Source organism: Polyergus mexicanus, unplaced genomic scaffold, assembly GCF_030449975.1.
Source record: "Polyergus mexicanus isolate NDT 795.1 unplaced genomic scaffold, iyPolMexi1.0 SCAF_3, whole genome shotgun sequence".
Classification (NCBI taxonomy): Eukaryota; Metazoa; Arthropoda; class Insecta; order Hymenoptera; family Formicidae; genus Polyergus; species Polyergus mexicanus.
In genome coordinates, this window is record NW_027223323.1 from 11,705,662 (window position 1) to 11,733,594 (window position 27,933).

The following is a 27,933-nucleotide window of genomic DNA, read 5'->3' on the forward strand; positions in this document are numbered from 1 at the left end:
AGTTACATTATCTGGAACTTACGGTTGTACTTCCGGTAAGATCATCGAGTGCACACGTTAATCCTAGACCTCTAATGTCGATTTTTTTAACCGGGATTTTTTTTTTGTACGTTGAAGAGATTTAAATATGTAATTCTAGTGCGTGTGTGTGTGTCGTTTATAGTTTATATGAAGCCCTTCGAAAAAACAAGTGGTTTCATTTAAAAGACCTGAAAAACTTGAACGGGGATATTACAGCCCCCTTTCTTCTCTCTTTTTCTCTAATCGAGATTAATCGGTTTCTTTGATTAATCAATGAATCTACAATTGCAAATGTAGAAAGTAATGATTCTTAACTGAATCAATGATTAATTAACATCAATTTGGTTAAGAGATCCAAAGATTTTTATAGACTGGACTTTACGTGAAAGTCAATTTTGTATACATAAGCGCTTTCTATAAATTTTATTTTCAAGTCGCGTAATTATTGTAGAATTACTGTATAATCGCATAAATATTGTAGATGTAATTTTTTACTCACATTTCATCGGATGTGTGAATTATTTCTTCATATATTTACAAATAGAGAAAGAAATGAAATTAATAAAATTTCGTAAATTTGAAATGGAGACACTCCGACAATTAATCTCTTTAAACTATCCGTGTCGGATGAGGATCTGTCTGGGAAGTGCGAATTCTTCACACCTGTTAAAGCGTCAAACATCACATCGCCGCTGCATTTAGGCCGTGTTTAACGAGCGCCTAGCTATACTACACCGGGAAAGACACGCGCGTACATACACACACGCACGTGTGCGTGCCGCCGAGTCATAAGTCGGCCTCACGTTTGGCCCTCGCTCGACCGTGCGAGAGCAAAAGATTCTCTGAATGAACTCTAAAGATAGACCCGGCAACACACACGCCCTTCCCTTTCACCGTTTTGCTACGTCTTCTTCCTTGGTCTCCTCGGACGCTCTCCGCTTCCTGCCTCTCTTTGCCGGTACCAAGCTTCCGCTGTATATAGCCACATCTATCAGATGTGTTTTGGTTCTCGCATTTCGCGATAAAATAACGATCCACATGATCTCATTTAATCTATGTTTGTATAATTTAATACTTGATCGGCATTCCTTCCTGGTCGACTTTGGCTGTCGAAATTAAATATCTATTAAAAATATCATAAATTTAGTTTTCTCTTTAAAATGATATAAAAGTTTAATAAAAAGAAAAATCATTTATTCTAAAATATTTTGCAGATATTATTTTAATGAAAGTTAATTCAAATAACGAGTCTCAAATGATAATTAAGTTTATTCTCAATTTAGCTTAACGTGTATATGTCATATGCCAAAATATTGACAAAAGCATGATTTTCTCCTCCCCACGATTCTCCTTGTCTTATATTTTTTTTATGGTAACAACGAGAAGAACAGAAATATTTTCGTGGAAATCGTGGGTGGGCGGCTCGGTCGTTTCGTCAGTCTCGATTTTGATTGCGGAATCCACATGACGATCGATTCATCGCGGATGCAGAGAAAGCGCGTCTCGCCCCGAGAGACGAAGCGGCGTGGGCCGCGATAGAAGGACAAGGAGAACGAGCGCGATCGAAAACGAGCGAGGAGGCCACCGTCGTGCGTGCATCTTGCTGCCTTATTGTTAGCCGCGATACATGATCGGTCACCTAGCGTACCGTTGGGGGCGATGCGTGGCGCCGAGCGTAGAGTCGCAAGCTGGTAATCGAAAGATTCCAGGTTCGATTCCGCTCGGGTCCCATCCTCCCATATGATTCAAAAAGAGGTTTTCACACATTATCCTATATAATGCCTATATTGGTTTATCATATACTATCCTATCCAATACCTATATTAGTTTATCATATATTAATCTATCTAATACCTATACCTAGTTAATGGTGTATAGACAATTCCTTTCGGAAAGTCTCCCAGCCATATCAGAGAAGAAGAAGAAGAAGCGTACCGTTGTCCTATATAATGTCTATATTGGTTTATCATATACTATTCTATCCAACACCTATATTAGTTTATCATATATTAATCTATCTAATACCTATACCTAGTTAATGGTGTATAGACAATTCCTTTCGGAAAGTCTCCCAGCCATATCAAAGAAGAAGAAGAAGAAGCGTACCGTTGTATGCCTTTTCTTTCTTTTTATTGAGTAAAAGGTAAAGGAAAGAAGTTACGTTCATGGAAACGCTAATAAAATTAATTGTATTATATATAACCAGCCTTCATCTCTATAGAGACTCTATTATTAGGGGAACTGCATTTATATATATCCTTTAGTTACAAACATTATCGGACCGAGAACTTTCCAACAATGGGAAATAAAAATTGAAAAAAAAAAATCAATTAAGTATTTTTTGCCTTCAATTTATTTATGGAAAATTAATTGTCATAAATTTAATTTGTGGAGAAGATTAGAGAAGAAAAAAATGACACAATACGAATTTACGATTATAACGCTTTGAATCGTAAGATTATATCGTGCATCAGAGAAACAGAGAAATAAACGCCGAGATGTCATTCACCACCCTTGAATAACGCTCCGGCGTTACACACAAGTGCGCAAAGGTCAAGTGCACGAGGGGTTAACCGTGCTCTTTAAACATTTCCGTGTTTATTTTAATTACGTGCTTACTATTTTAAGTGAAAGCGTGTGTCTCGAGAGTTTTCCTCTACCCAAACATTGCAATATATATTTAGTATTTTTGAAAACAATTTTCTCCCCATACAATTCGAATTCAAAAAAGGTCGTGTGAAGAAAAAAAAATGGTTTTACTTAATTTTAGTTAAGTAATATTTTTGACAAACTCTATTCGTAAAACTTAAATTATATCAGAATAAATGTTAAATTATGTATATCGAGATTAATCATAAGACTAATTAAAAATCAATCTTTGATTATAAATTCGACAAAAATTAATTTCTTACTTTTAATGTATCTGCTTAAGGCCTGTATCCAAGAAGGGACGAAAATCGAAGGATTGAATTAGCGGAAAGCAGGGATTCGTCATCTATTCGACCACCTGTTTGCTTCTTCCGCTCAGTTCGACAGTTCAGGAAAACACATAAGTGCCGAATCTCTCTTACTATCTTATCTCTTCCTCCTTCTTTTTCTCTCTCTCTCGCACTAATCTTATTTTTTATTACATTGTACATTGCATTATTATAATAATCTGCCTTTTTCTTTTCTCTTTCTTTCTTTCTTTTATAAACACCGTTATATGTATGCTCTTGTTCTTAGAAGACTTGTTTTAAAACGTTAATAAAACTTCCTTCTCTCTCTCTTTTTTTGTTGTATTTTCCATGGGACCACGTGGATGTCGGAATTATTATTTCAATATTAGGATTACGTTAGAAACTCTATGATATGGATCCTTTCGATTCGATAATTCGTTAGAATTTTCTAACCTTGAAATATTGATTTTAGGTTAGGTTAGGTTAGGTTAGATTCTAAAACGAGAAATCTTCGCGTTATTCGTCGGCAGAGTGTTATTTTTGTTATTTTTAAATATATATATATATGCGATTATAAGTTTAATTCTCTGAGATTCATATAAGTCGTAAAAGAAGTAGTAAAAAAAGAGATAAGGGCGAACAATTGAAATTTGTGGTATGCGTTCTCGCATTGCAATGGGTAATTCGTATTCATCCTCGTATTGCAATCTATATATGCATTGCTATGTCCTCGTTATACACATGGTAAAAAATATAACTTACGAACACATTATGGCTGAGTTCCGTAATTCACTGACAGTACTGCCAGCGTATCGTCGCATCCTCGTTGTTCGCCGAAAATTAGAGAAGGATGACGCATGCTGCCAGTGAATTTTGGAACACATCCTATGTCGGGGTATCACCGATAAGAATCGAAATATGGATAACGTAGCTAAAATATCGAGATGTTTCGCCAATTAAATTCTGGCTCGTGCGAAGAATAATGTGCAACGGGACTTACTTCGTTATTAGCTTATCTCGCACTTCTGGATCTTCCCTGGCACCTTTCGCCGGTAATATGTCCAAAGAAACTCTGAGATCCCTTTCTTTTCCCCCTCTCCTCGCAGCGGGATCCGATGAAATTCCCGTCTTCGCTCACTTTTCACACTCGCCGCTTCAATCTTACGATCGACACGCGACTCCGATGCCAACACTAGATCGATAAACGCGGAACTATTCTCGTATCTTTGCACGGATGTATCTCGTGGATGAGATGTCAAGTATTATATATATATATATAGTAAAAAAATTGGAGAGTCGCGGATTCTTTTGATGCGGCCGGCTGCGTGCGTCTTATCAACGTATGCTATCTTACGCGAGTTGACAGTCGTCTTTCTCTCTCTCTCTCTCTCTTTCTTTCTTTCTTTCTTTCTCTTTCCCTTCTTGTACACAAGGTATCCGTATCGTACGACTCTCACGCGGTGCGCGATACTGCGGCGCTATATATACGCGTGCGTGTATATAGTAATGTAGCAGTAATAGTAGTAGAGTAGTGGTGGTGGTGATGGTGGTGGTGGTGGTGGTGGTGGTGGTGATACTGGTGGTGGTAGTGGTGGTGTAGTATAGTAGCAGCGGTGGCGGGCAACAGAGATGCGTCGTCTCGCGTAGAGGCTCGAGCTAACATTAACTAGCGCGGACTGCAGCCGCTTATAATATGGCCCGGCCGCGAACCAATGGGATCCCGCGCTCCTTGCCAGACCCCCACCGACCCCCCCGGGCCCTCCGGCCCCCTCTCTAGTGTATCTCCGTCGTTCTCGGACCCCCCTCGCCCTGGCTCAATCGCCCTCCTCCCCCTCTTCCCTCCCCCTCCCCCTCCTCCTCCTCCTCCTCCACCACTAACACCATCGCCCTCGCTGCTCTTTCATTCCTCTCTCGTCTCTGCGCGCACCCTCCCTTGCTACATCCACTCTCCCTCCGTCCATCGTCGTGAGAGAGCCAAGACCCCCCGCGTGTTATTCCCGATTGTCGTTCCTCCTTCGTCCTCTCGTCTCTTTGCGCTTGCATGCGCGCAAAGAGCGTCTCTCTTCCTCTCTCTTTTTCTTCGCTGTCCGGATTCTCGTACCACACGCGCTTTTTCTTTCTCCTCGTCCTTCTTCCTTCTTCTTTCTCTCTCGCTTTTCTTCTTTCGCGTACATACTTCCTCTTTATCGTATCACCGTGTCTTTGTCGATCCTATTGGTTTCTCTTCTTCCTTACCTATGGGACCACTATGTGGATCTAGAGATAGATAGATAGATAGATAGAGAGATAGAGAGAGAAATGATGGAGAGCAGATCGACAGAGACAGAAAAAGAGAGAGGGAACGAGGGGGACCGACTCGCGGCGGCTCTCAACATGGGTCGGGGACCCGGAACGAGTGCGGACCTCTAGAGTGCTAGAGAACGTGGTTATATGCGAGCGCGAGTAGCGAGTTGTTTAGTGCTATAGTAATGAGAGAGTAATAAACACAGGTAAAAATAAGAGCGTCTTCGGAGAGAGAAATGCGGTTATACTTTCTTCCGTATCGTAAATTCGATGATGTAATTTATGAGATGCACGAGAATGCAGAAAGGAAATGTACTGAATGCAAATGTCCCCAATCCATAATCTCAAGTGATTGAGATCATTTTTTAAAGTGCGTTTTTAGAAAACCTTATTCCTTTTGTGACATTTGTTTGCAATCATAAACCCTTACTCTTCTTTACTTCATGATTTATTGCAAACTCAACAAACTCTTCTTGTTGACTGATTATATGAAAAATTTTATTATACGAAAAGTTTCATTATATAAAAAATTTCTTACCAGCTAATCTCGATTATGCGGAGACTGCTACAAAATGGCGATTAAAGAACTATAAAATATACATCAATGTGTAAATTTAAATAAATCACAATTACCTGTGAAGATCATAAAGATACGATTATAATTCGTCGCAAAAATCGTACTACGATTAAAAGACTACGGTTAAAACTTACTATTATAAAATTCCATTATGCAATAGCATGCGCGTAATGCTCCAATAATTATATTACATGAAGAATGACTCAAGCGGAAAAATGACTCGCGCAAATGTCGTGTGTATAAAATCGTTTAATCTATTAGAAAAATTGGAAATTTATGTATTGAAAAAAATAACATGCCAAAAAATTATACATGTATATTTAAAAAAAAAGAAAAAAAAATATATATATATATATACCTATTTTTTAATATAATTTTTTTCAATATACATGATAAACAACCTTGCAAAAAATTATTGCACATTTTGTAAATCTTAAAAAATATATTTTAACAATATATTTAAGCTATCAGAAAATCCAGACTATAAATACTTATAAATAAATTAAAACATTTCACGGGAGAGAGGGAAAGAAAGAGAGAGAGAGAGAGAAATACATTTTTTTCTACGAGTATCTGACGCAACTTTAACGAGCGTTAAATATTTTAAAAATTCGGCATAGTGAAACGATTGAGAGAAAGGCAGCTACCTGCGATTTATTTTGGCTAAGAGTAAGCGTAAAAATTTAGACGACCATGATGGTGGGTGTGTATATGTGTGTTATTTGGGACTCCAACCGCTCGAAGCACTTCGCGCAAACTCGTTCGATGGTTGCATCAACCAAGTCGAGACGACTGCCGTAGCTGTAGCGCCTATTAAGAGTGTCGTACATGATGACACGGTGTCCCCTCTACTCTTCTTTTTTTTCCCCCTTTGTCCCCTTTGGCTCGAAGCAAGGAAAAGAATTCCAGAGAGGCAAGAGCAATTATTCTATCCGCCTGTCCTTTCATCTAATTGAGATATTGCATTTTCATTTATGATAATCGCTTTTGGGATCGGCTCGTATCGTCTCGTGAGGAATTGAGGATCCAATGAATCCATCAATCATCGATAAGTACGAGCCGATAATCCCGAGCGTGGAGAAATAGAATATCTGCAGAAGAATATCAGCGATTATACGTGTGACGTAAGTTATGTAATAAAATTGATTATTATTTCATGCCTGATGATTCTTAATTGGCGCGAAGAAAAATATTTATTATCGTAATGAACCTAATACATTCGCGAAAATATCGTATGATATAAATTTCGTTAGCCTTCGAACAAGATTATTTGTTGCGACGTGTTAATAGCTCAACCTTGTTGAAAATTCATACGCTCGATTCATGTACTTATATATTACCGGCGCAATAGCGGGTGCACCTTGATTTACGTATTGTTGCATATAATCGCCGGTTATTTCTGGCCCGGTTTAGCGGCGGGCCCGAGATAAGGCTGATAGAGATAAAATTTCATTGTAGCTTAATGTCGATAACTTGCGCGTTGCGAAAAGAGTATGATAAAAGTGTTCGCGGGCGTAGAACTGAAAGGGAAAATGACGTGCGAGAACGAGTTTTCGGATCGAGCCATAGAGCAACAGCCAATAACGAACAAGTTTTACGTTATGAGCAGGACGGGAGATAAGGCGCGATAAGGGAACCGAAGGTTTATTATGAAAGACACTGACCAATTCCCCATGTCTGGGAATATCAGTAACGAATGTACGCAAGCACTTTTCTGTATCTATCAATATCGTCGCACACAGACTTTTCAATAAATATAAATTCCAATCTCTTCTCGTTTCGGTAATAGAATGTTATTACACATTTTAAATTCATATACAAATTTAATTCAAGAATTTGCGAACATAATTACTATTGTAAGTTAAAATCGATTGAAGTTTTAGGAATGTAAACGCGAATGATTGCGTCATAAAAAAATTTTTTTAATTCCTAAAACTCCCAGAAATTCCTAGAACGATGCGAGTTATTCCTTTCGAATAACAATATATGAAAGAAATGTATTTTTTGTGCCTGTTTGTTCGGCAGCTCTATTGATTGTAACAATCTGAATAGTTGTACACAAAGTTGGACACAAATGCACAATACAAATCGCAGTTTCAAACTCGACTGATCACTTTCCCGGTCGGCTTTTGCGTCGATCGCTTTCGCGTTTGTCTTAAGGTGGGTATACATTTAGCGAACGAACAACGAATGCGAACGTTCGTTGTTATCATTCAGCAGATATATACGCCAAAGCGAATGCGAACAGAACGTTCGATTCGCATTCGGCTCGATTTCCTTATGAGGCGGTACATCAAAGACAATTAGTGCAAGAAAAACATTCAAAACGTTTCACAAGACATTCGCATTCGCTGTTCGTTCGCTAAATGTATATCCACCTTTAAACGACGCGTTCGTAAGCGCGTCGCAAACAGATCCGCCGTTTCGTGAAATTAATAGATTCTTAAGAGGTCTTTTCTTTTTTTTCGATCATTTAGCTACCGGAAATCGAATAACTTTCAATTTCACACAATTTGTGTTTTTTCTTGTTAAAAGATATGCGTCAGTTAAAATTTTTGTTAAATATTTAACACATTCATGTGTTAATTTAATATATTGCTATTGTGTTAATTGAATTCAAATATTAAATTATTAAAACTGAAAAAAGTGTAAAAATAACACAATGTGCGTCTATTTTTAATTTCACACAATAAATATGTTCCGTATTATTAGTGATAGGATTTATCTGTCAAAATTTACAGAAAAAAAAATGTTGATTTTATAATACAATAGGAGTGACTATACACCGTCAATAACATTTTTCCAAGTTAATTTTGTCATTAAAAATATGTTTTATGATTTTACACAAAATTTATTTCAAATTAATAAGCCTGGCATTTATTTTGTGTTAAACTATTAACATAGTATTAGTATCGTTAGACCATTTAACATATCTATATTATGTTAAATTAATACAAAAATTTTTGTGGACCGTTTGGGACGTGATATCTATTAAAATTAACACAAATTTTTCAACTAATGCAACTTTTTACATCGAGTCCGAAGCTATCCTGTAAAAAAAAAAATGTACGTCATATAGTTATTTGATTTCGTTCAAAAAGATTTTTTATAAATAAAAATTGCGTGGATATTTTGTAAGTAAATTAGACAAATGAGTGAATCTCTTTTTCGATGATGCATCTCTTTTGGTTATAACGCTCCTCGTTGGAAAATACATAGGATAATGAATTTAGCTGAATGACGATGCAACGTATGTAATATATAATCATGCGCGATCTTATGTTATTAAGACGTGATAAATGATGACCGCAAACATTCAGTATTTCTAGAAAACTAAGAATATCCGTATCCGCGCGAGATTCTCCAGCATCGATCTGCCAATCAATCTCGTCGAGAGATGCGTAGAGACACACCAATGGCGATCATGTAGCCAATTATATGCGGGGATTCATTCGTTCTTTCAGAGACGCGCTAGCGCATTTTTCACGGCTTTATCTTTTCTTTATTTATACTTTTTTTTTTTTTTTTGCATCATCGAACGATAACAAGTTACGTAACGTTATGCCACGTGTCGAGAAAAGCTTGAACAAATGATTCACTTAACTAAATTATTGCGTAATGCCGAGGGATCTTAATTAAGCTCAATTATACTCGGTAAGTGTAGCGGCCGATAATTCCATTTTACATTTGAAAAACTGCGAACGATGATATAATGGAAAATAAATTTCCGAGAGACGTGATTTATATATAAATAACTGACATGAGTCAAAACGACAAACGTCTTTGCTGCGGGAAGTTTGCTCGGAATCGCTTCTTATGCATAATTACATAGATTTAGCGCATTCTAGCTACATTCTAAAGACAGAAGTCTGTCGGAATGATTATTTGTTAAAATAACTAGAATGCTTGCAAGCAATTTTTTTTTATATCACTTGAGTTTGTAAGTATTAAAGCAAAACAGAAAATTAATTTGTTTGAATTATTCAATAAAATTAAGGCTGCTTGAGGAAAATATTAATTATTATTAATTATAATTTACTTGATTGAATTTGATTCAAGATAATCGATTTATATCCTGTCATTTATAATTCGTACATGACATTATCTAAATGCATTTTGTGTACGTTGTGATAAATAAAGAGGACAATAAGAATTTCTTTTTCCAAGTAAAATGCCATGTCCAAATGTTGTGAGATTAGCATATCTATGAAATGTTGCACTGATAAGAATGAGAGAGAGAGAGAGAGAAGGCTCGCAATACGCGTCTACATATTCAGTATCGTAAAACGCGTTCGCGCGAATGATAAATTTTTCGATCAGATTTGAAATTTCGATAGATTTGAAAGATGGCCGAGAGAGCGCTTCTTATTTTTTTGAGAATGACGAAAGCACTCGACGGGCACGTATATAAGAGAATCAATATATATGATTAGAACACCCTGTATTAACCCGCGAACACGGAACCTAAGTCGATTGATGTATCAACACATTGATTGCCTCATCCTTGCCTATGAAAAATAGCAGCGGATAACTGTATTTCAAGTTTCATGCGATTTCTCGTTACTTGAAGGTACCGCTATAATATATTGCGCTAATATTAATTAGTTAAAGTTAAATTATAAAAAATCGAAAAAGTATTTTAAAATTGCACTTTGAATAAAATAGCAATAAGCTTTGTATTTAGCAATTATTATCAGTTTAAATAATATTTTAATGAATTAATTAATGATTATTTGCAAATTATTCTCTACACTTTAACGATCCATTTGCGCAACATCCTCGAAGCCTGATGGAATATCTCTATATTGTAATAATAAAATTAATTATGTGACTGTAAGATTTAACTGCATCAATCGTACTTTGAAAATTTAAGCAGACCAAAAAATTAAAATTACTATTAAAATAAAATAAAAATTGGATACATATAGTATAGTATAATATATAGTATCTATAATACACGCGCACGTACACGTTAATTAGATGCATAAGTAGGAAATAAATTTTGTTACGAATTACCGTCGTTATTTCATAATTTAGTTATTCGCTGGTCGATCGATAATCATGACGGACAAATTGAAGCTTATTATTATTATATGCAAAGTGACATGCGTACAAACTGCTCGATGATAGGAATAATTCGCGATCAGTTCGGTCGATTATTTGCCGATTTATTATTTCGATTATGTTATGCGGCAAATCGATTGTGGATACGATCCTTATCTCGACTTCCTCCTTCGCCAATAACGGCAATGAGGAAGAAATATCGCGATCGCGTGCGGCTAACTTTGCTCGAGACCTTCTGCAGCGCGTTAACCCGAGCTCGTAGGGTTTATTCTGGCGACAAGGTTGAAGAGATCGATGAGACATAAAAATAAAGTATCTCAATTTTCGGATTAAACCTTCCGTAAATAAATTTGATTATCTTGAAAATGTTTAAAAAGAAAATTTACATTCTCTAGAGTTTTAAGATTTATTCCGGCGATAAGATTAAAGAGATCGATTCAATTATATAAAAATATAAAAACAGGATAAGCGAAAGAATATATATAAGAAATAAAATATATATATATATAGATCTGACGTGAATATAGAACTTGTTGTAAATTGCAAAAGTAACAATTTTGAATATTTAATTATTTTGGAAAAAATAATAGGGAAAATACTCTTCATTTCGAGTTCACTTCAAACATCATAAGTACACGCTATATATTACAGTTGCAACGAATATTAAGCAACTATTTGATATTCTATCTATTCGGTAACGTTTTTACTATTCGGTCGAATTCCGAATATTAATCTACTATTCGGCCGAATACCGAATAGTTTTAAATGTAAAACTGGAAGGCAATAGTAGCTAATAGATTGTGCCACTTCAACCACGGATGCGTAATTTTAACATGCTCGAGTATTTAATTTATTTATTTATACAGGGCGCTCCTATCACAGCAATTTTTTGAGAAAATAACGCATTTTCGTGAAAAATGTTTCGTACAAAAGTTGTAGAGCTCTAAGCGGCGCATTATATAATAATATTAGTATGACCTTGAATAGCACCGTCAAGGTTATATGAAAATCACTTTAAATTTTTTTAATGGAACCCCCTATTTTTATTACATATTCTTATAGCTTACTTCGTGAGCTTTCCAAAACACCATAATAATTATTTTTTCATTAAATATTTTTTGAGTTATTTTATATTATAATCTGATATATTTTGATATAAAAAATTAAATATATCTCGTAAAAGTTTAGTTTTCGATAATCTTACCGTAATAACTTTTATGTACAGAATAATGAGACAAATCAATTAGTATAAAAAAATAATTGTTTTTAGGAAAATTATTTACGATATATTTTTTTAATTTTTTTTTTTTTTTTTTTTTTTTTTTTGCACTGATTGATTTGTCTCATTATTCTGTACATAAAAGTATTACGGTAAGATTATCGAAAACTGAATATTTTACGAAATATTTTATTTTTTATATAAAAATATGTCAGATTAAAATATAAAATAACTCAAAAAGTACTTAATAAAAAAATACTTTATTATAGCGTTTTGGAAAGCTCTCGAGATAAGCTACAAGTATATGTAATGAAAAATAGGGGGTTCCGTTTAAAAAATTCAAAGTGATTTTTATATGACCTTGACGGTGCTATTCAAGGTCGTACCAATATTATCATATAATGTGCCACTTAGAGCTCTACAACTTTTGCATGAAATATTTTTCACGAAAATGCGTTGTTTCCTCAAAAAAACTGCTGATACGGGCGCTCTGTTACACTGTATATCTAATAAAATAAAATCAAAAAAACATTTATTTTTATATAACGCGGGGAGGCGTGATCGGGAGTGCCGCGCGCCCTCTGCATTGTTTTCGAATGATCTATGTCGAGCCGTTGGCCCTAAAATCGTGCCTAATATTCGCCGAATATTCGGTTATTCGGCACATGGCCTTGGATAATATTTCGTATTCGGTATTCGGCCGAATATATTATTCGTTGCATCTCTATTATACATATATGGTATATTTTGCGAATATTATTGGCTTCTGTATAATCATTGATGCCGAAAATGGCTCTTTCTTTCTTTCAGAGAAAATTATTTTTACGCATGGATAGCTCTTCTTTCACAACGGGCCTTCGTATTTCTCATGATCGCGACTGTTTATTGAACGAAAATCGTCCTCACCTTGTTTGAGATCATAGCCGTACATATATCGGCACGAGAACGGTAAGAGGCTCGGCCGCGGCAAGAAAGCGTCCAAACAGAATCGCACAAGTGTGTACGTACACTCGCCAGGAGAAAGATTCCTGTACGAGGCAAGATTGAACCAGGTCCCAATTCAGGTTGCCACGTGCTTCCTCGCATGCATGCGTTTCTTTCACTTTTCTTCAATATTACTCCCCCCTCCACCCCCATCCCCCTCCCCCGCCCCCTTTCCACTCGTCCGATCAACCGCCGTTCTCACTCTCAGGATACTCGTGTAATAGTGACGTCGTGAACTTCTCCGGACTCGTTCACATAATCGTCAGAATGAGCACTTTTTTCACTTCGTCGTTTCACGGCGATCTCGACCAATCGGCAGATCTCATTATTCTGAGGGAGAGTCACGTGACGCGTAAATTCCCGTCACTCTTCAATTTTCCACTCGCGACGATGTTTCTCGAATTATTGTTCAATATGGGGAGAAGTTGGGCAATCGATCTCCTGCTTACAATGTATCGATGCTTGTCGCTTTCCATATCGTTCTTTTTTTCTCGCTGCTCTTATCTCATTCGCTTTGTTCACCGAGCCCGGACTTTGTGGTTACAATCGAATTTTGCATTGGAAAAGCTCGTTCATAATTTCCAGAAATATAACCTACAACCGGAACGCTGCTGTCTCACGAAGAAGAAAGGGACTGTCTCTGTATTTAGGACCGTATCATGAATCTGTAGAGACTTGGACGATTCGGATCGTCGAGTCACGCTCGCATATAGGGAAGGACTTTATCGTATCGGGGACCGTGCACGAGTCCGGATTCTCTCTGATAGGTTAATAATGTCCGTATCCGTGCTAGTCAGCGGTCGGTCACGCCGATTTTCTCACGCTCACAAAGCGCGCGGGCAAGCAGATCACGTAACACGGAAAGAACTTAATTCGCCTTTAAAATCGAGCGATCGTCCGTAATGTTTGTAATGCCTCGCACGGACTCGTTCGTTCCGAAATATTCCACGAGTCGTGTTTTGTTCTCGTAGAACTTTTGAATATAATATTCGCCAACGTCGAAAATAAAATTCCGTTAGAGAGAATTTTAAGAATCTCGAGAAATTCACTGTGTATCTTCACTGTGAGCCTTCATCCACAGAAACGCGCGATTACGCCGACGCACACTAGATATTTCCGATTTTCTGTCTTCTCGCGAATCACCCGTTCTCCCGTTTTGTCAAAATTTTGCAGATACAATCCCAAAAAAATCGGTATCTCGTAGATACAGAGAATGTATCATCGATTTGGGAATCTTTACGAAGAGAGATCCGTGGAAGATCCTTCTTCTATTCGACGTGACGTGACCAAAATTCCCGAGCACGTAACTTCCGAGAGTTCCACGAACTCCGATCACACCCGAATCAGATTCTTCATTAGAAAAAAGGAGAGCAGCATAAAGCGTATCTCGTGCACGTGAACGATTTCCAAGAGTTCGTATATCTAGGAAGGCATCGATTTTTTTGATGTCATATACTTATAAGAATTCCGAGATACGTGATTCGACGGTTGCCGAATAATGTAGATTCGATTTCGGCAATCACGTCGAATGCGAGCTGACCGAACATAGGAGAGACTCAGCGCCCGCGACGAACACTACTGACGGTTTTATCCGTCGTCATGTAGGGTCCTGCATCGGAGAGTATATGGGTTTAGGTCGCGGGCTCTTTCTTTCTCTCTCTCTCTCTCTCTCTCTCTCTCTCTCTCTCTCTCTCTCTCTCTTTCTCTTCTCCTCTCGCATTATGTGCTCCCGGTAGATACAGAGTACTTAACACAGTTAAGCGAACGAACCCTCCCGCTGATATGTGACAGGCGACGCGTTACGCACCCAGCTTCCGCGAGAATAGCTTTTGCGCTACACAACCGGCCTGGATCTCCGTTCGTTATATTTCATGAAAAATCGTAGAAGCGTGCCACACGGTTTTGATGATGATGGAATTTGGGGGGGGGGGGCTTGTTTGTTTGGCCGTGAAAAGAATAAGAGAGAGAGAGAGAGACAGAGAGAGATAGAGGACAGAGACTCGAAAGGATAAATTTCGACAAATTGAACAACGTAAACACGGGAAATGTTTCGTTCTTACGTACTTTTATATGAATGAGTATAGAGACATAGATGAACGACGAAGCTGTTTTTTTTTTTTTATTACTATACCTAACATTAAGATAATATACAGGATGTCCGAAACCTACCGCACTACCTGCTAATGGTAGGTTCTTGAGATCATTTGGAGACGATTTTTCTTCAGCGAAAATATCGAGGGAGGTCATTATTTTTTGCAAGTTCCCAATTTTTTTCATCATGTATCTTTGTAACTAAGCCTTAAATCATGATTCTCTCTCTCTCTCTCTCTCTTTATTAAAATAAACTCTAATCTTTTAACTCTCTATAAAGTTTAGTTTGCAAAAGACCCTCCTTTTTGGATCGCTTATAATATGAAAATTATTGATGCCTCGACGTTTTTGCTGAGGAAAAATGACGTTAAAATGATCTCAAGAACCTATCGTTAGCAGGTGGTGCGGTAGATCCGGGATACTATGTATAGTGTCATCAAATTTTTTTTCATATTATGCATGTTAAGAATTTAATGTAATTATTTATTTTGTTGAAATTTATTCGCAATTTCTTTATCCTTTTTTTATTACTAAAATTTTAAATAATTCCAAATAGAGAGATTCATAATAGAATTCCAAAACGTGGTTGAGTATTTTTCAAAGCTTTTCCTCTCAATCTCAATTATTTCGCTGTAATGTAAATAAGATTCGATAAAACTTATCGAAGAGCGAGGGACTTTACATCTTTTACACGTCATTACATGTCAATGTCAATCGTCTGTATAATGACTAATATTCCCGACAAAGGAAAATCCACCACAATACCCATATAAAAATTCGACCTCGCTGTTTAGTTCCGCGACTCACAATTTAAGCATTTCGCATATTTTCTTTCATAAAAGATATTGTAAGATAGAGGAGAAAAGGAATTGTCGTATATGTTCATGATCAGAGAATCTGGTATCGAGGTGGTCCAACTTTCTGATTCGAGGAAACGGATGTTTGTAGTGATGAGCGACCTAAACAACGTGGGCAGGAAACTGTCATATGGTAGTGATTCATGTTTATATGATGTATAATATGTATGTGATCTCACAAGTCGGAAGATGCGCACGCGAGGGAAAGAGAGAGATGAATAGGCAGCGAGACTTAAGCACGGGATACAAGCAATTCATTCATCGATGATTTATCCAAAAGGGAATACTCGTGCGTTCGATTCAGCGCGCTTCTAGGAAACAGGAAGATATATCAGCCAGATGCCAATCCTTCCAGCGAACTCTTCTGGGTTAAGCGTTTCCGCGAGAGGGTATGCGCATTCTACGACGATATTGCCGCGATTTCTCGCTTCCTATCATCTCGTTTCAAGCGTTCGTCAAAAGATTGTCTTACGACACACATGATGGATTCCTATAATATTCCTATAATATAATAAATTATTTAAAAGCGTGCCAATTTATATTGCAGGGTGTCTACCCCTGGAAAAACATGGAAAATCTGGAATTCTCAGGGAATTTTTTTGTACCTGGAGAAATCAGGGAATTTGCATGAAATTTTATTGAAACGTGAGGAATTTAAAAAAAAAGTTCTCTCTTTGATAACTTTGTTCTTGCAATTCTACTGTAAGCAGTAGGCAATCCGTCAATAAGCCAAGTTGTGAATTATGTGTTTAAGACAGTTGTCTTGCAAATCTCAATTAACAAAAATCGCGATTGAAAAATTTGAAAATTTAACTATATGTTAATATATGTGGTATCTACATGTTTGTACAATTTAAAAGCGATTGACTGTCCCGAACGCGAGATAATCGCTATCAAAAATTACACTTTTTATACTTGTCGCATATGCAGTACGAAAATCTTGTATTTTCAATTTTAATAATTAGAAAGAATAACAAGAAAGTGATGGAAAACTAATACAAAGTAGAAAAATACTTTAGGAATTCTATTAAAGAAAACCGAAATTATTGACCGTTTAGTTTTAGAAATACAATAATAAAAAGATTTCGCGGTATCATTTTGTCCTTGTTATTCACCGAAAGTTAAACAAAGACAGATGATGCTCGCGAACGTTGCGACCGTTGATTTGGCAATGGACAGAAATAATACAGAATGTCCAAAAGTTTTCAATCGGTAATCGTATGTAATCGGATGTTTTAACATTGACTCAGAGTATAAAATTTTGGATTGTACTGTCGCGAGATATATATATATCTATAATTATATATCTATCTCTCTGTTTATATTTTGAATGTCTTAACAAAATATTGAATATGCAGTTCATATTCATTATTTTAATTTTTAGTGATAAAAAATTATGCAACTTAAAAATTTTTATCCTAATGAAAGCTATTCAGTTTTTTTTTTTCCAGTACATTTGTAAATCTAGCACTTGAAACTTAGGTGACCTTGTCTTTTCGCTTGGTATGAATGAAAAGAATTATAAAACGCGTGCAGTAAAATAACTTATTTTAGGAAATTGCACCAAAACTTCTTTAAAATATTCTCTTTACCTAGAATTTTGAACAAAAATCTAGATCAGGGAACTTTTTTTATAAAATTTAAGTAGACACCCTGTATTATTGATTAAATAAATTCGAATACAAGCGTTTAATCATCTCACAATAAAATCTCAAAACCAGAGATAGCGATAATAGCGAATATCGTGATAATAGTTGTTAAGAATCTCCCCGGAGCGATCTTTCTCTCTCTCTCTCTCTCTCTCTCTCTCTCTCTCTCTCTCTCTCTCTCTCTCTCATCATTATTATATTTTTGCCGATATTATAAAATCTCGTGAATATACTTCCACCATCGTCATCGTCGGCGATCTCTTCCTTCGGGCTACGTTTTTGCCTGCATCGAGGAGAAGGTGGACCGACACGCTCGCTCTCGCGACCAGAGACATGTATGTACAGTAGTGCATCTGAGGACAGAGATGCCGAAGGTAGCGGCGGCAGCTGCGGAGGAGAAGGAGAGCGAGAGAGAATTTCCTTTTGCAGCCTATGCGGCGGCGGATAGGACGCTATAAATAACCCGACAGCCTCCCTGAGAACGGAAAGTAGCTCGCCTTCGAGTTCCGTAACGAATTCCCGGGATTACTTTCTGGATCAGTGGCCGTTCTCGCGAGCGCGGTTCTCCGCCATCGATTAATGTGTGTGTGTGTGCGCGCGCGCGCGCGTGTGTGTGCGTGTGTGCGTGAATCGCTGGAGATTCAAGTCTAATCGTGAACATATTCGATGAATCGAATATCGTTGCGATAAGATTAAGCAAAATCCAAAAATTTATACCGCAAAAAAAATGTCAAAAACAAGATGCACGATACACGTACATCGTATATTAACATTCTGCTGTTATACTATGGTATAAAGATAGTGTGACCACGTTTAGACCTAGCCTTTAGGCCGCTGACTATACCTTAAATTCGACCTAAATTATTGAGGCCGCCTGCTGTAAACACTTGACAGGCGACTCAACCTAGCTTCAGGTCAGGCTTCGTATTTTAGTGACCTAACTTGAAATAGGCCGCCTGCTTTTTCGGTGTAAACGCGCGATCAATCGCAACGCGATCTAAAAGCTTATTTGCTCGCTTGTTTTGTTGAGTTGTCGAATCAAATGATAGCTGTCAAAGTTAAACCGGCAAATTGGACTAGCATGGACTAAATGCGACCCTGCTAATTCTTAGGTCTCTTTCGGTGTAAACGGTTAATGACTAGGCCTACTTTGGGTCACGGTATAAGTCAGGCCGCGATCAGGTCGCTGGGTGTAAACGTGGTCAATGCCTGTATTTCCTTGGGAATTATGACCACGTTTACACCTAGCATTTAGGCCGCTGACTATACCTTAAATTCGACCTAAATTATTGAGGCCGCCTGCTGTAAACACTTGACAGGCGACTCAACCTAGCTTCAGGTCAGGCTTCGTATTTTAGTGACCTAACTTGAAATAGGCCGCCTGCTTTTTCGGTGTAAACGCGCGATCAATCGCAACGCGATCTAAAAGCTTATTTGCTCGCTTGTTTTGTTGAGTTGTCGAATCAAATGATAGCTGTCAAAGTTAAACCGGCAAATTGGACTAGCATGGACTAAATGCGACCCTGCTAATTCTTAGGTCTCTTTCGGTGTAAACGGTTAATGACTAGGCCTACTTTGGGTCACGGTATAAGTCAGGCCGCGATCAGGTCGCTGGGTGTAAACGTGGTCAATGCCTGTATTTCCTTGGGAATTATGACCACGTTTACACCTAGCATTTAGGCCGCTGCCTATACCTTAAATTCGACCTAAATTATTGAGGCCGCCTGCTGTAAACACTTGACAGGCGACTCGACCTAGCTTCAGGTCAGGCTTCGTATTTTAGTGACCTAACTTGAAATAGGCCGCCTGCTTTTTCGGTGTAAACGCGCGATCAATCGCAATGCGATCTAAAACCTTATTTGCTCGCTTGTTTTGTTGAGTTGTCGAATCAAATGATAGCTGTCAAGGTTAAACCGGCAAATTGGACTAGCTACGACCCTGCCAATTCTTAGGTCTCTTTCGGTATAAACGATTGATCACTAGACCTATTTTGGGTCACGGTTATAGGTCAGGCCGCGATCAGGTCGCTGGGTGTAAACGTGTATGACATTCTTTTGATGATTATAACGATAACTTTCGTTAATAATATGCATTTGTATTCGTTATATTGAAGCCTAGATAATTGAAATTAAGCAAAGTATGAGATCCTTAATCATATAAGAGAATCTTTTAAGGAAATGCAAGTGCGATTTATATATGATATTATTATCAATTAAAATATTAATTACACAAAGAGAATAGATTCAATATTTCTTTTTAATTAAAGCGTTGAATCAATCGATATAAAAAATATATATCTAAATTTTCATTCAATTTTTTTATTGACGCTTAGCAATATCACTCGAAAAAAAAAATGAATTAATCGCTCATCCACGATCCTTGAATCTCGTGTTATTAACGTCGAAAGAGAGTTTCGAAGGCACGAGCGGGAAGAGACGCATCAGACGAACACCTGTGCGTGGGAGCGTGCCTCGGAACTAATGTATCTTTTTACCGTGATCAGCAGTACTCGGAAGGGAATTATCTGCCTAATGTAATTCGAAGACAGTGAGAGAGTTTGAGATGTGCGAACGTGCGCGTCCGAGCGAGCTCTCGCTCGCTCGCGTGGCAGAGAATCGACAGAAAGGAGTCGCGTCCATCTCTCCGCGTGTGTCGCGATGTTGAAACAGAGTCGCAACGTTACATCGAAAACGTATGCTCCGATTTACTTTGGAAGCGAATTTACGTAGAAAGTGGAAACGTATACATTTTACTTACCACCGTATGTTTAAACGCGAGCCTGTTCATTTTTGTGATTATTATAATATAGAAAGCTGTCTGTTTGGGAATCATTCGGATTGTCTCTATTTTAGCGAAACGAGACCGCTCTATTGAAGCCATATACTATTTGAAAATTATCTTTATTAACTAATTTATCATTAATTTGTAAATTGTACATTGTTTTTATACATATTTATTTTTAAATTTCGCAGGCTAATAAGGATCAGATGCAGGATGGTAGTGCATCAGTTTCAAAGAAAATTAATTTTTTTTTTTCAAACGGATTAATTTTGCATAGAGCATACATTTTTTTTATTGTTATAGTATTATACCAAATGTAAATGAATCTCAATTCAAGTCTTACACTTAATAAATCTCTCATGCTCCCTTAAGGATGTTTTGGCTATACAACAGTAGCAAAAAGCTTTCAAACCTTAAATAAAAAAAACATGTTTTTTACGTTTATACTCTTTGAAGAATGAAATAAATAAATCTGGATTATAAAAAAAATTAAAATATCAAAAAATAATAGACTTTTTAACATCTTCATAAAAAAAAAATAGTTGTAATTAATATTTTTTCTAATTTATAACGAAAACTTTTGATTGTAAATACCTCCTGAAGTCAACTGCAAGTTAGAAACAAAAAAAAGTGGTTTACAGAAAGATTTTGAGTTACTATAATTTTGCTATAATTTTTTTAGTAAATAATTTTAATCTCATATTTATTTTATATTAAAATCCTACTTGTGCTTTTCTCTCTAATATAGATTGTCTATATATGGTGTTTCTTCTCTCAATATCACTCAATCGATAATTATTGGATTATTATTGAACGATGGGCGATATTAAATAATTTTTAATGCGATATAACAGAGCACGCAATTATGACGTCGAGATGTTTTTGTACGGATAAGATCTTTATCGTCGAATGAAGTAACAATCGAATGAAGCACATCTCAAACTCTCTCACTGTCTTCGAATGAAGTAACAGAGTTTCTCTTCCTATTGACACATGTGTTCACTCAACTTCGACGATACAGCATATGCGCGTGTTTGTGTGTCACGATATATTACGTATATAATTGATACATGCATTACACGTCGATAGCTCACTGAAGCGATTGCGAATTATCACTGTGTGACCAACATCGCGTAATCGACGACGTTTTCGAACGAGATACTTCCGAGATGATAAGTGCAGGTGTGTCGTTGTTTATCGCGGATCCGATTAACATCACATGAGCGACAATATTTATAATCGATCATTCATAAATGCTTACAGTTTAAGAATGTCAGCTTAATCGTTAATCTAAGCTTATTTCGATAAGAGAAATCTCTCTCCCAATACTTTTATACTTATTATATTTGGTATTTAATTCCAAAAATGTGAATCATAATAAAGATTTTTGTAGCTACATTAGAATAAAAATTAATTACATATATAAATAAAAAGATCGCGACAAATAATATTCGATGATTTTATTAAAAACGGAGATCGTTTTTTATTTTTCCTGAAGAATTTGTTATAAAAGTTTGACATAGTGAACCGAAAAATGCATCAAAACGTTAAAGAGCTATAATATACAAACAAGAAATCTCGGGTGTTTTCTTACCACTCAAATTACGGATGAAACTCGATCTTCTATTTGTCGAAGTCACTGTCAATGGGTCAAGATCACGTCGTAATGATGAGGGACATGCGTTTCGTGACTATAAACTCCGCGCGACGAAATCAAGACCAGGGTCTTGGCATCGCATGCGTGTTGACTCGACGATTATCGCGATTGGATAAAATATAATAAAAATATCCGAATCATGAATATTCTACACGCGAAATATATATTCAAATTACAGATGCGTATATCCAATTCGAGATAAGCACAATGGAATATTTTTGATGTTCAATAAAATACTATGACAAATATTAATATCGGTATTCAATAACGCATAAATTATAGTAAGAAAATAAGAAAATAAAAAATGCCAGATGTAAATATTGTTAAAAAATAAAACAGGTTTTATTTGTATAGAATTACGATCAATCAAGATCTTTTATTACCGAAAGAACTACATAACGTAGCTTTGTCCACGTTTAGAATTTAAATTGACAGTAGTATACGAACGGTCCGTTCCGCCCGATCAGACACAGACATTTAATTCGCGAACGTTCCTACATTGAACTTCGCGACGGATCGAAACGATACACGTAAGTCGCTTTCGCAAGTGAGCAAAATCCTATATTATAAAGCGCGCGCACACACAAATAACGCAACGGTCAACGGTCCGAGCGCGATTTCGTCGGAGAGACAGAAACTCGGCCGTGTTCGCCGACGCGCATGCTTTGCGAAAGAGGTTGGCAGCGTTCAGTAGAGAAAACCGCTCAGTAGCAATCGAACGTGATTGGCTCTTACAGCTCTTACGCGACTGGGCGCGTTCGGCAAGGAAAGCGCTCAATTATTGCCTTGTCAATACTCGATGTTGATTTGTTAGTTCTAAAAGTAAGAGCCAATCACGTTCGATTGCTACTGAGCGGTTTTCTCTGCTGAACGCGCCCATTGTCAAGTTGCACTTTGACATTTTTCGCGCGCTGACGAAACAGCTAGCGCATGCGCTTGCTACCGAAATACGTTTCTCGTCTGCGCAGCATCATTATACGATATGTCTCATTTGCATCGTATTCGGGTCACCTAGTACTTTAACCAGGTTAAGTTGAAACCGAAGCGATGACGGGATGCAGTTTGTCAGACCATCAAGCCTAATGAGTAAAGAATAACAGGAGTAAACATTTGATGTTAAGCGAGCGGAAGTGACTATATATAAATGGACGGTCAAAATGGCCGCTCAGGGACGAATTGCAGCATGACAGAGATGCTGGAAGTAACTCAAACGCTTGGCAATGCACCATGATCTTACAATTAATACTTATTAATAATATTTTTTTAGTCTGATATTGGCTCTTCCTCTCATTTATTGGATTGAGTAAAAAGTCATTGCGTATTTTTGCAACAGATGGCATTAGTTCAGTTTTGGCAGTACTAGAGTCATTCACACATATGTTTGTCATATATCGTTTAACAGCTGGTTTAAGCTTCATTCTAAAAAAAAAATTGAGCGATTTGGTTGAGTTTTGGAGATTTTACAACAAGTTGAAGATGGAAGACCAAACTGTGTATTCTTCGCCATATTTTACTGTTTTACTTCCGTAAAGGGAAGAACGCGCGACAAGCTTGTGAAAAATTGCGTAAAGTTTACGGTGACGATGCTCTGACAAGAACGTCAGTGCCAAAACTGGTTCAAGAAATTCCGCGCTGGTAATTTTGATCTCAAAGATGCTCCACGGTCAGGAAGGCCCACCGAGGTTGATGACGACAAAATAAAGGCATTGATCAAGTCAAACCCACGTTACACGACACGAAAGATTGCAGAAACATTGAAGATCAGTCAAAAAAGTGTTCACGTCTACCTAAAGAAGCTGGGATACGTAAGCAAGCTCGATATTTGGATTCCTCATGAACTCAAAGAAGTTCATTTGACGGCGCGTATAAACATCTGCGATATGCTCATGAAACGTGAAGAAAACGATCCTTTTTTGAAACGAATGATAACTGGTGATGAGAAGTGGATTGTTTACAACAATGGAACGCAAACGGTCTTGGTCCCGACGTGGTGATTCGCCTCAAACGACTTCAAAAGCAGAACTTCATCAGATGAAGGTTATGCTCTCAGCGTGGTGGGATTGGAAGGGTGTGGTGTTTTTTGAGTTCCTACCAAGGAACCGAACAATCAATTCGGATGTGTACTGTCGACAATTGGACAGTTTGAACGAATCTGTCATCCAGAAACGTCCGGAGCTCGTCAATCGTAAAGAAGTTGTGTTCCATCACGGCAACGCGAGACCACACACATCTTTGGCGACCCGTCAAAAATTATTGGAGCTTGGATGGGATGTGTTGCCCCACCCAGCATACTCGCCTGACCTTGCGCCGTCAGACTTCCACTTGTTTCGCTCTCTTCAAAACTCCTTGCGTGGAATAATATTAAATTCAGATGAGGCGATAAATCAGCACCTTGTTCAGTTTTTCGCCAATAAAGACAGGTCCTTCTACGAACGGCGAATTATGAAGCTCACCGAAAGATGGCAAAAGGTCATCGAACAAAACGGAAAATATATCATTGATTGATCTTTGTTCTTTATATAAATAAATAACTTTGAAAAACATACAAAAAATACGCAATGACTTTTTACTCAACCTAATATTTAGAATCGGTGATCGTGCGCAAAACAAGTGCAGCTTGGAACAAATAAGGCAACAAGTGGCTGTACATGGTCTTGAAAAACGTCAAAAAAGTGGACGGTCGAGGTGGCTACTGATGACGTACTACCGTTCGCGATAAGTTTACCCTCACTACCGATATGCTCATTCCTGTTATTCTTTACTCATTGGTCGAGCCCTCCCATCGTCATCGATGCAATGTCGATGTAACGTCGATGCAACGTTATCATTGCAACGAGGCAATGACGTCGCGTGACGAAGTCGAAGTCATTTCGTATCGGCGATCGTAAAAGTCGCGCGCAAAGTCAAAGTCCGTCGTCTCTCATATTATCATCGTGTTATGCGATTCATTCAGAGCTTCGCTTATTATACAGCACGGCATTTGATGCACGGCTTTTGATACTTCAGGTTTCGCTTCAGGTGACGCTTTGTAATCAATACGTCCAAGCCATCAATAATAGCCAGAAGACTTTATTCATTTTTTTATTTTATCTACAAATATTTTTATTAGATACCCTTGAATAAAAACATTTTTAAATTTCTTACATCGATTATTATCTTGCCATATGCGCGTTCAAATTTTGTGTCAAACAATTTAATTGTACGTCTCGTTTTTCTCAGTTTCAATCAAAGAAATATTATTTTATAAATATTCTACATAAAAATCAAGTAATACTTTTTACATTCATTTTTTTATAACATTCTCGATACGAAATGAAAAATCGTGTTTTTTTTTTTAATTATGTATATCTTTTCTAATTATGTTAATTATGTTCTATGTGAGCGATGTTATTCTAATGATGTTAAAAAAAGAGATTGCATCGAATTAGCGACGGTTTTTCCTCAGCAATGTTTGGTAAAATAAATATAAGGAAATCAAGACCAGGGTCTCGCGCGCGGACGCAATTCAAGCAGGCGACGTGCCTATAGCCTTTCGTTGGATTCCTCGTGATATAATTCTCGCGCGACCGTGCCAAGAAGCAATTGAGGCGAATTAAACGAACAATTAGGCGAGCCCGGGGCCTCGGGTAGACAGCTGGACGCACCGAGAGAGACTTGTCGACCGACGCATCGGCGCTCGTATAAATTTTTACGCGCGAAATAAATGCCACGCGCTCTCGATCTTATCCTAATTCCCACGCAATCGAACGAAAAATGTTATTGATCAAAGATATCAAATCGAAATAATCGATACGATCGAAAATAATACGATCTTTACGCGACAAACGCGAAGATCGGAGAATGTACGTTTTCTCTATTTTACTTGAATCTTTTTTTTTCTTTTAGCTTTGCTTAAGTCTTGAGTAAAATATTGATGTTCTTGATTTTGACTATTGTGAGTTCGAAAATTATTAAACGAGAGGAAAGAGAGATCCCCTTGGTACGTACGCCCATGTCGCGCGACATGCTCATGCCCGAGTCTAAAGACGATCGCGCGATCCTCTCGTCCATCGACGCGATCTCATTTCGTTGGCTACGTCATCCGAGCGACAATGGAATCGCGCAATTTCATTTTCTCCTTACTGCTACTTTGCGACGCGTTACTTTGCGGTTCGCTTAAATCGCGGCCGAACAATCCCGCTGCGTGCTTGCGTTTAAGCGATTCCGCGAAAGCTGCCGTAAATATACGCATTTTTCTTTAGGGTCGAGACACCATGAAACGCAAGAATAAGATACGAGGAAAGGGGGAAACATATAAAAGACTAATCTATATAAATCATATATGATTGTAAATCATATAATCATATATGCACATATATATGTACATATTTTTGTCATAGCTTATTTCTTAATAATTTTGATTAAGTTTTTTTCTCAAAAATACACATATTTTTACCTTTCCATAGTATCTTTTGTATCTTTCAATTGTATCTTGTGCACTTTTTCTCAGGCTTGGGAAAGTTACTTTATAAAAGTAACTCGTTACCGTTACTCAAAAAATAACGAGTCATTACAATTTCCGTTAGTTTTTTTTTTATATATAACCTAACCTAACACTAACTTTACATAGAATTTTTTTTTTAATACAAGATCAAATTAAACGCTAAAAATTTTTAAACATTTTCTTACAAAGAAACAAGGTACCAAAATGAGCTTCCAGTAGTTTTCATGTAATGGTGCGTTCCAATACCCTTATTAATATGTTTCTTTGTATGAAAATTATATCAAATAAATTCGAAAAAAGTAACGATAAAAGTAACTGTTAAATTCGTTACTCGTTACCGAAAAATGTAACGAAATTATTTTTTCCGTTACAAATAACGCGTTACTTCCCAACCCTGCTTTTTCTATATAGAGCATTTGTTTCGATAAGTGCAGCATCGCATTCTGTACATACTAGAGGCTAGAGAGTATATCATATTAGTTTTGATCGACATTTTGTACGCCGGAATATACAATCGCTATATCTGTTACTTTCCTTGTGTCGGGGCAAAACCGAGTACTTACACATCTCATATAATGAAAAGAAGAGGAACTGTAATCTCGACTTTGTGCCCCTACAAGAAGCAGTTGGAAACGAAAACTAACACTCAGAAAAAGAAACCATTAAAAAAAAAAAAGCTTTTTGAGAGTTAACAGGTTAAATAAGGAAGTAGCAATATCGAACAAGAGGATATATCTTTGTTTGTGATTTTTGTCAATAGAATATATTTTTATATTGTATTTTGTTTAAAATAAATCTAGATTTTGTAATTACACGACATTTTGCATATTTTCAAATGGGTATCCGATTTGACCCTACCGGTAGGGCAAAACCGGGTAGTTTGACCTCACTACAAAATCTTGTTATTCTTGGTAACCAAAAATTTCTTTTTTCAGCAACTAGTCTTATTTTCTCATAGTTTAAGATTCACTAAAGACTACTAGGGGTCGGTTAAATTCTTTTTAATGTCAGACTTTTCGTAGGAAGACAAATCCAAAAAGTACCCGGTTTTACTTTCCTCTATATTCGAGTTTTTTCACTTTGGATCTTCTAAGATTCTATGGAATTATTCTTCGAATAACTGCACATCTTGCATAATTTCTTTCAATCAGAAAATACACCAGTATAAACACGCACGACGTAACATTGTAATGACGCAATGAAACGCGTCGGGAGAAGCATAAGAGTCACGCGAGTCAACGATTGCATTTCGGATTATTGTCGGTATCTCGTGATTCAGTTTCCATTGCACGCGATCGGTTTCGTAAGATTTGCTAGAGATTGTCGCC

General features: G+C 37.1%; 2 protein-coding genes across 8 annotated transcripts in view; one reads left to right on the top strand and one right to left on the bottom strand.

Annotated features, from left to right (window-relative positions):
- Window positions 1–27,933, top strand: part of LOC138931931 (peroxisomal leader peptide-processing protease-like) — an 81,605-nt gene that overhangs the window by 33,550 nt on the left and 20,122 nt on the right. Inside the window, exon 1 of one of the 4 annotated variants that reach the window (XM_070293224.1) lies at window positions 2,966–3,074. The exons of the other annotated variants lie outside the window; for them this stretch is intronic. The gene's annotated coding sequence lies outside the window, so the exon portion shown is untranslated. Of the gene's footprint in view, window positions 1–2,965; window positions 3,075–27,933 lie in introns of those variants that run through there. 4 annotated transcript variants of the gene reach the window in all.
- Window positions 1–27,933, bottom strand: part of Itp (ion transport peptide) — a 59,468-nt gene that overhangs the window by 30,586 nt on the left and 949 nt on the right. For 2 of the 4 annotated variants that reach the window (XM_070293226.1, XM_070293225.1), the window contains exon 1: window positions 13,010–13,205. The exons of 1 other annotated variant lie outside the window; for it this stretch is intronic. In XM_070293226.1, the coding sequence (XP_070149327.1) occupies window positions 13,010–13,189 (180 nt within the window). In that variant the 5' untranslated portion in view covers window positions 13,190–13,205. Of the gene's footprint in view, window positions 1–3,960; window positions 4,672–13,009; window positions 13,206–27,933 lie in introns of those variants that run through there. One more of the 4 variants, XM_070293228.1, reaches the window with a different exon arrangement.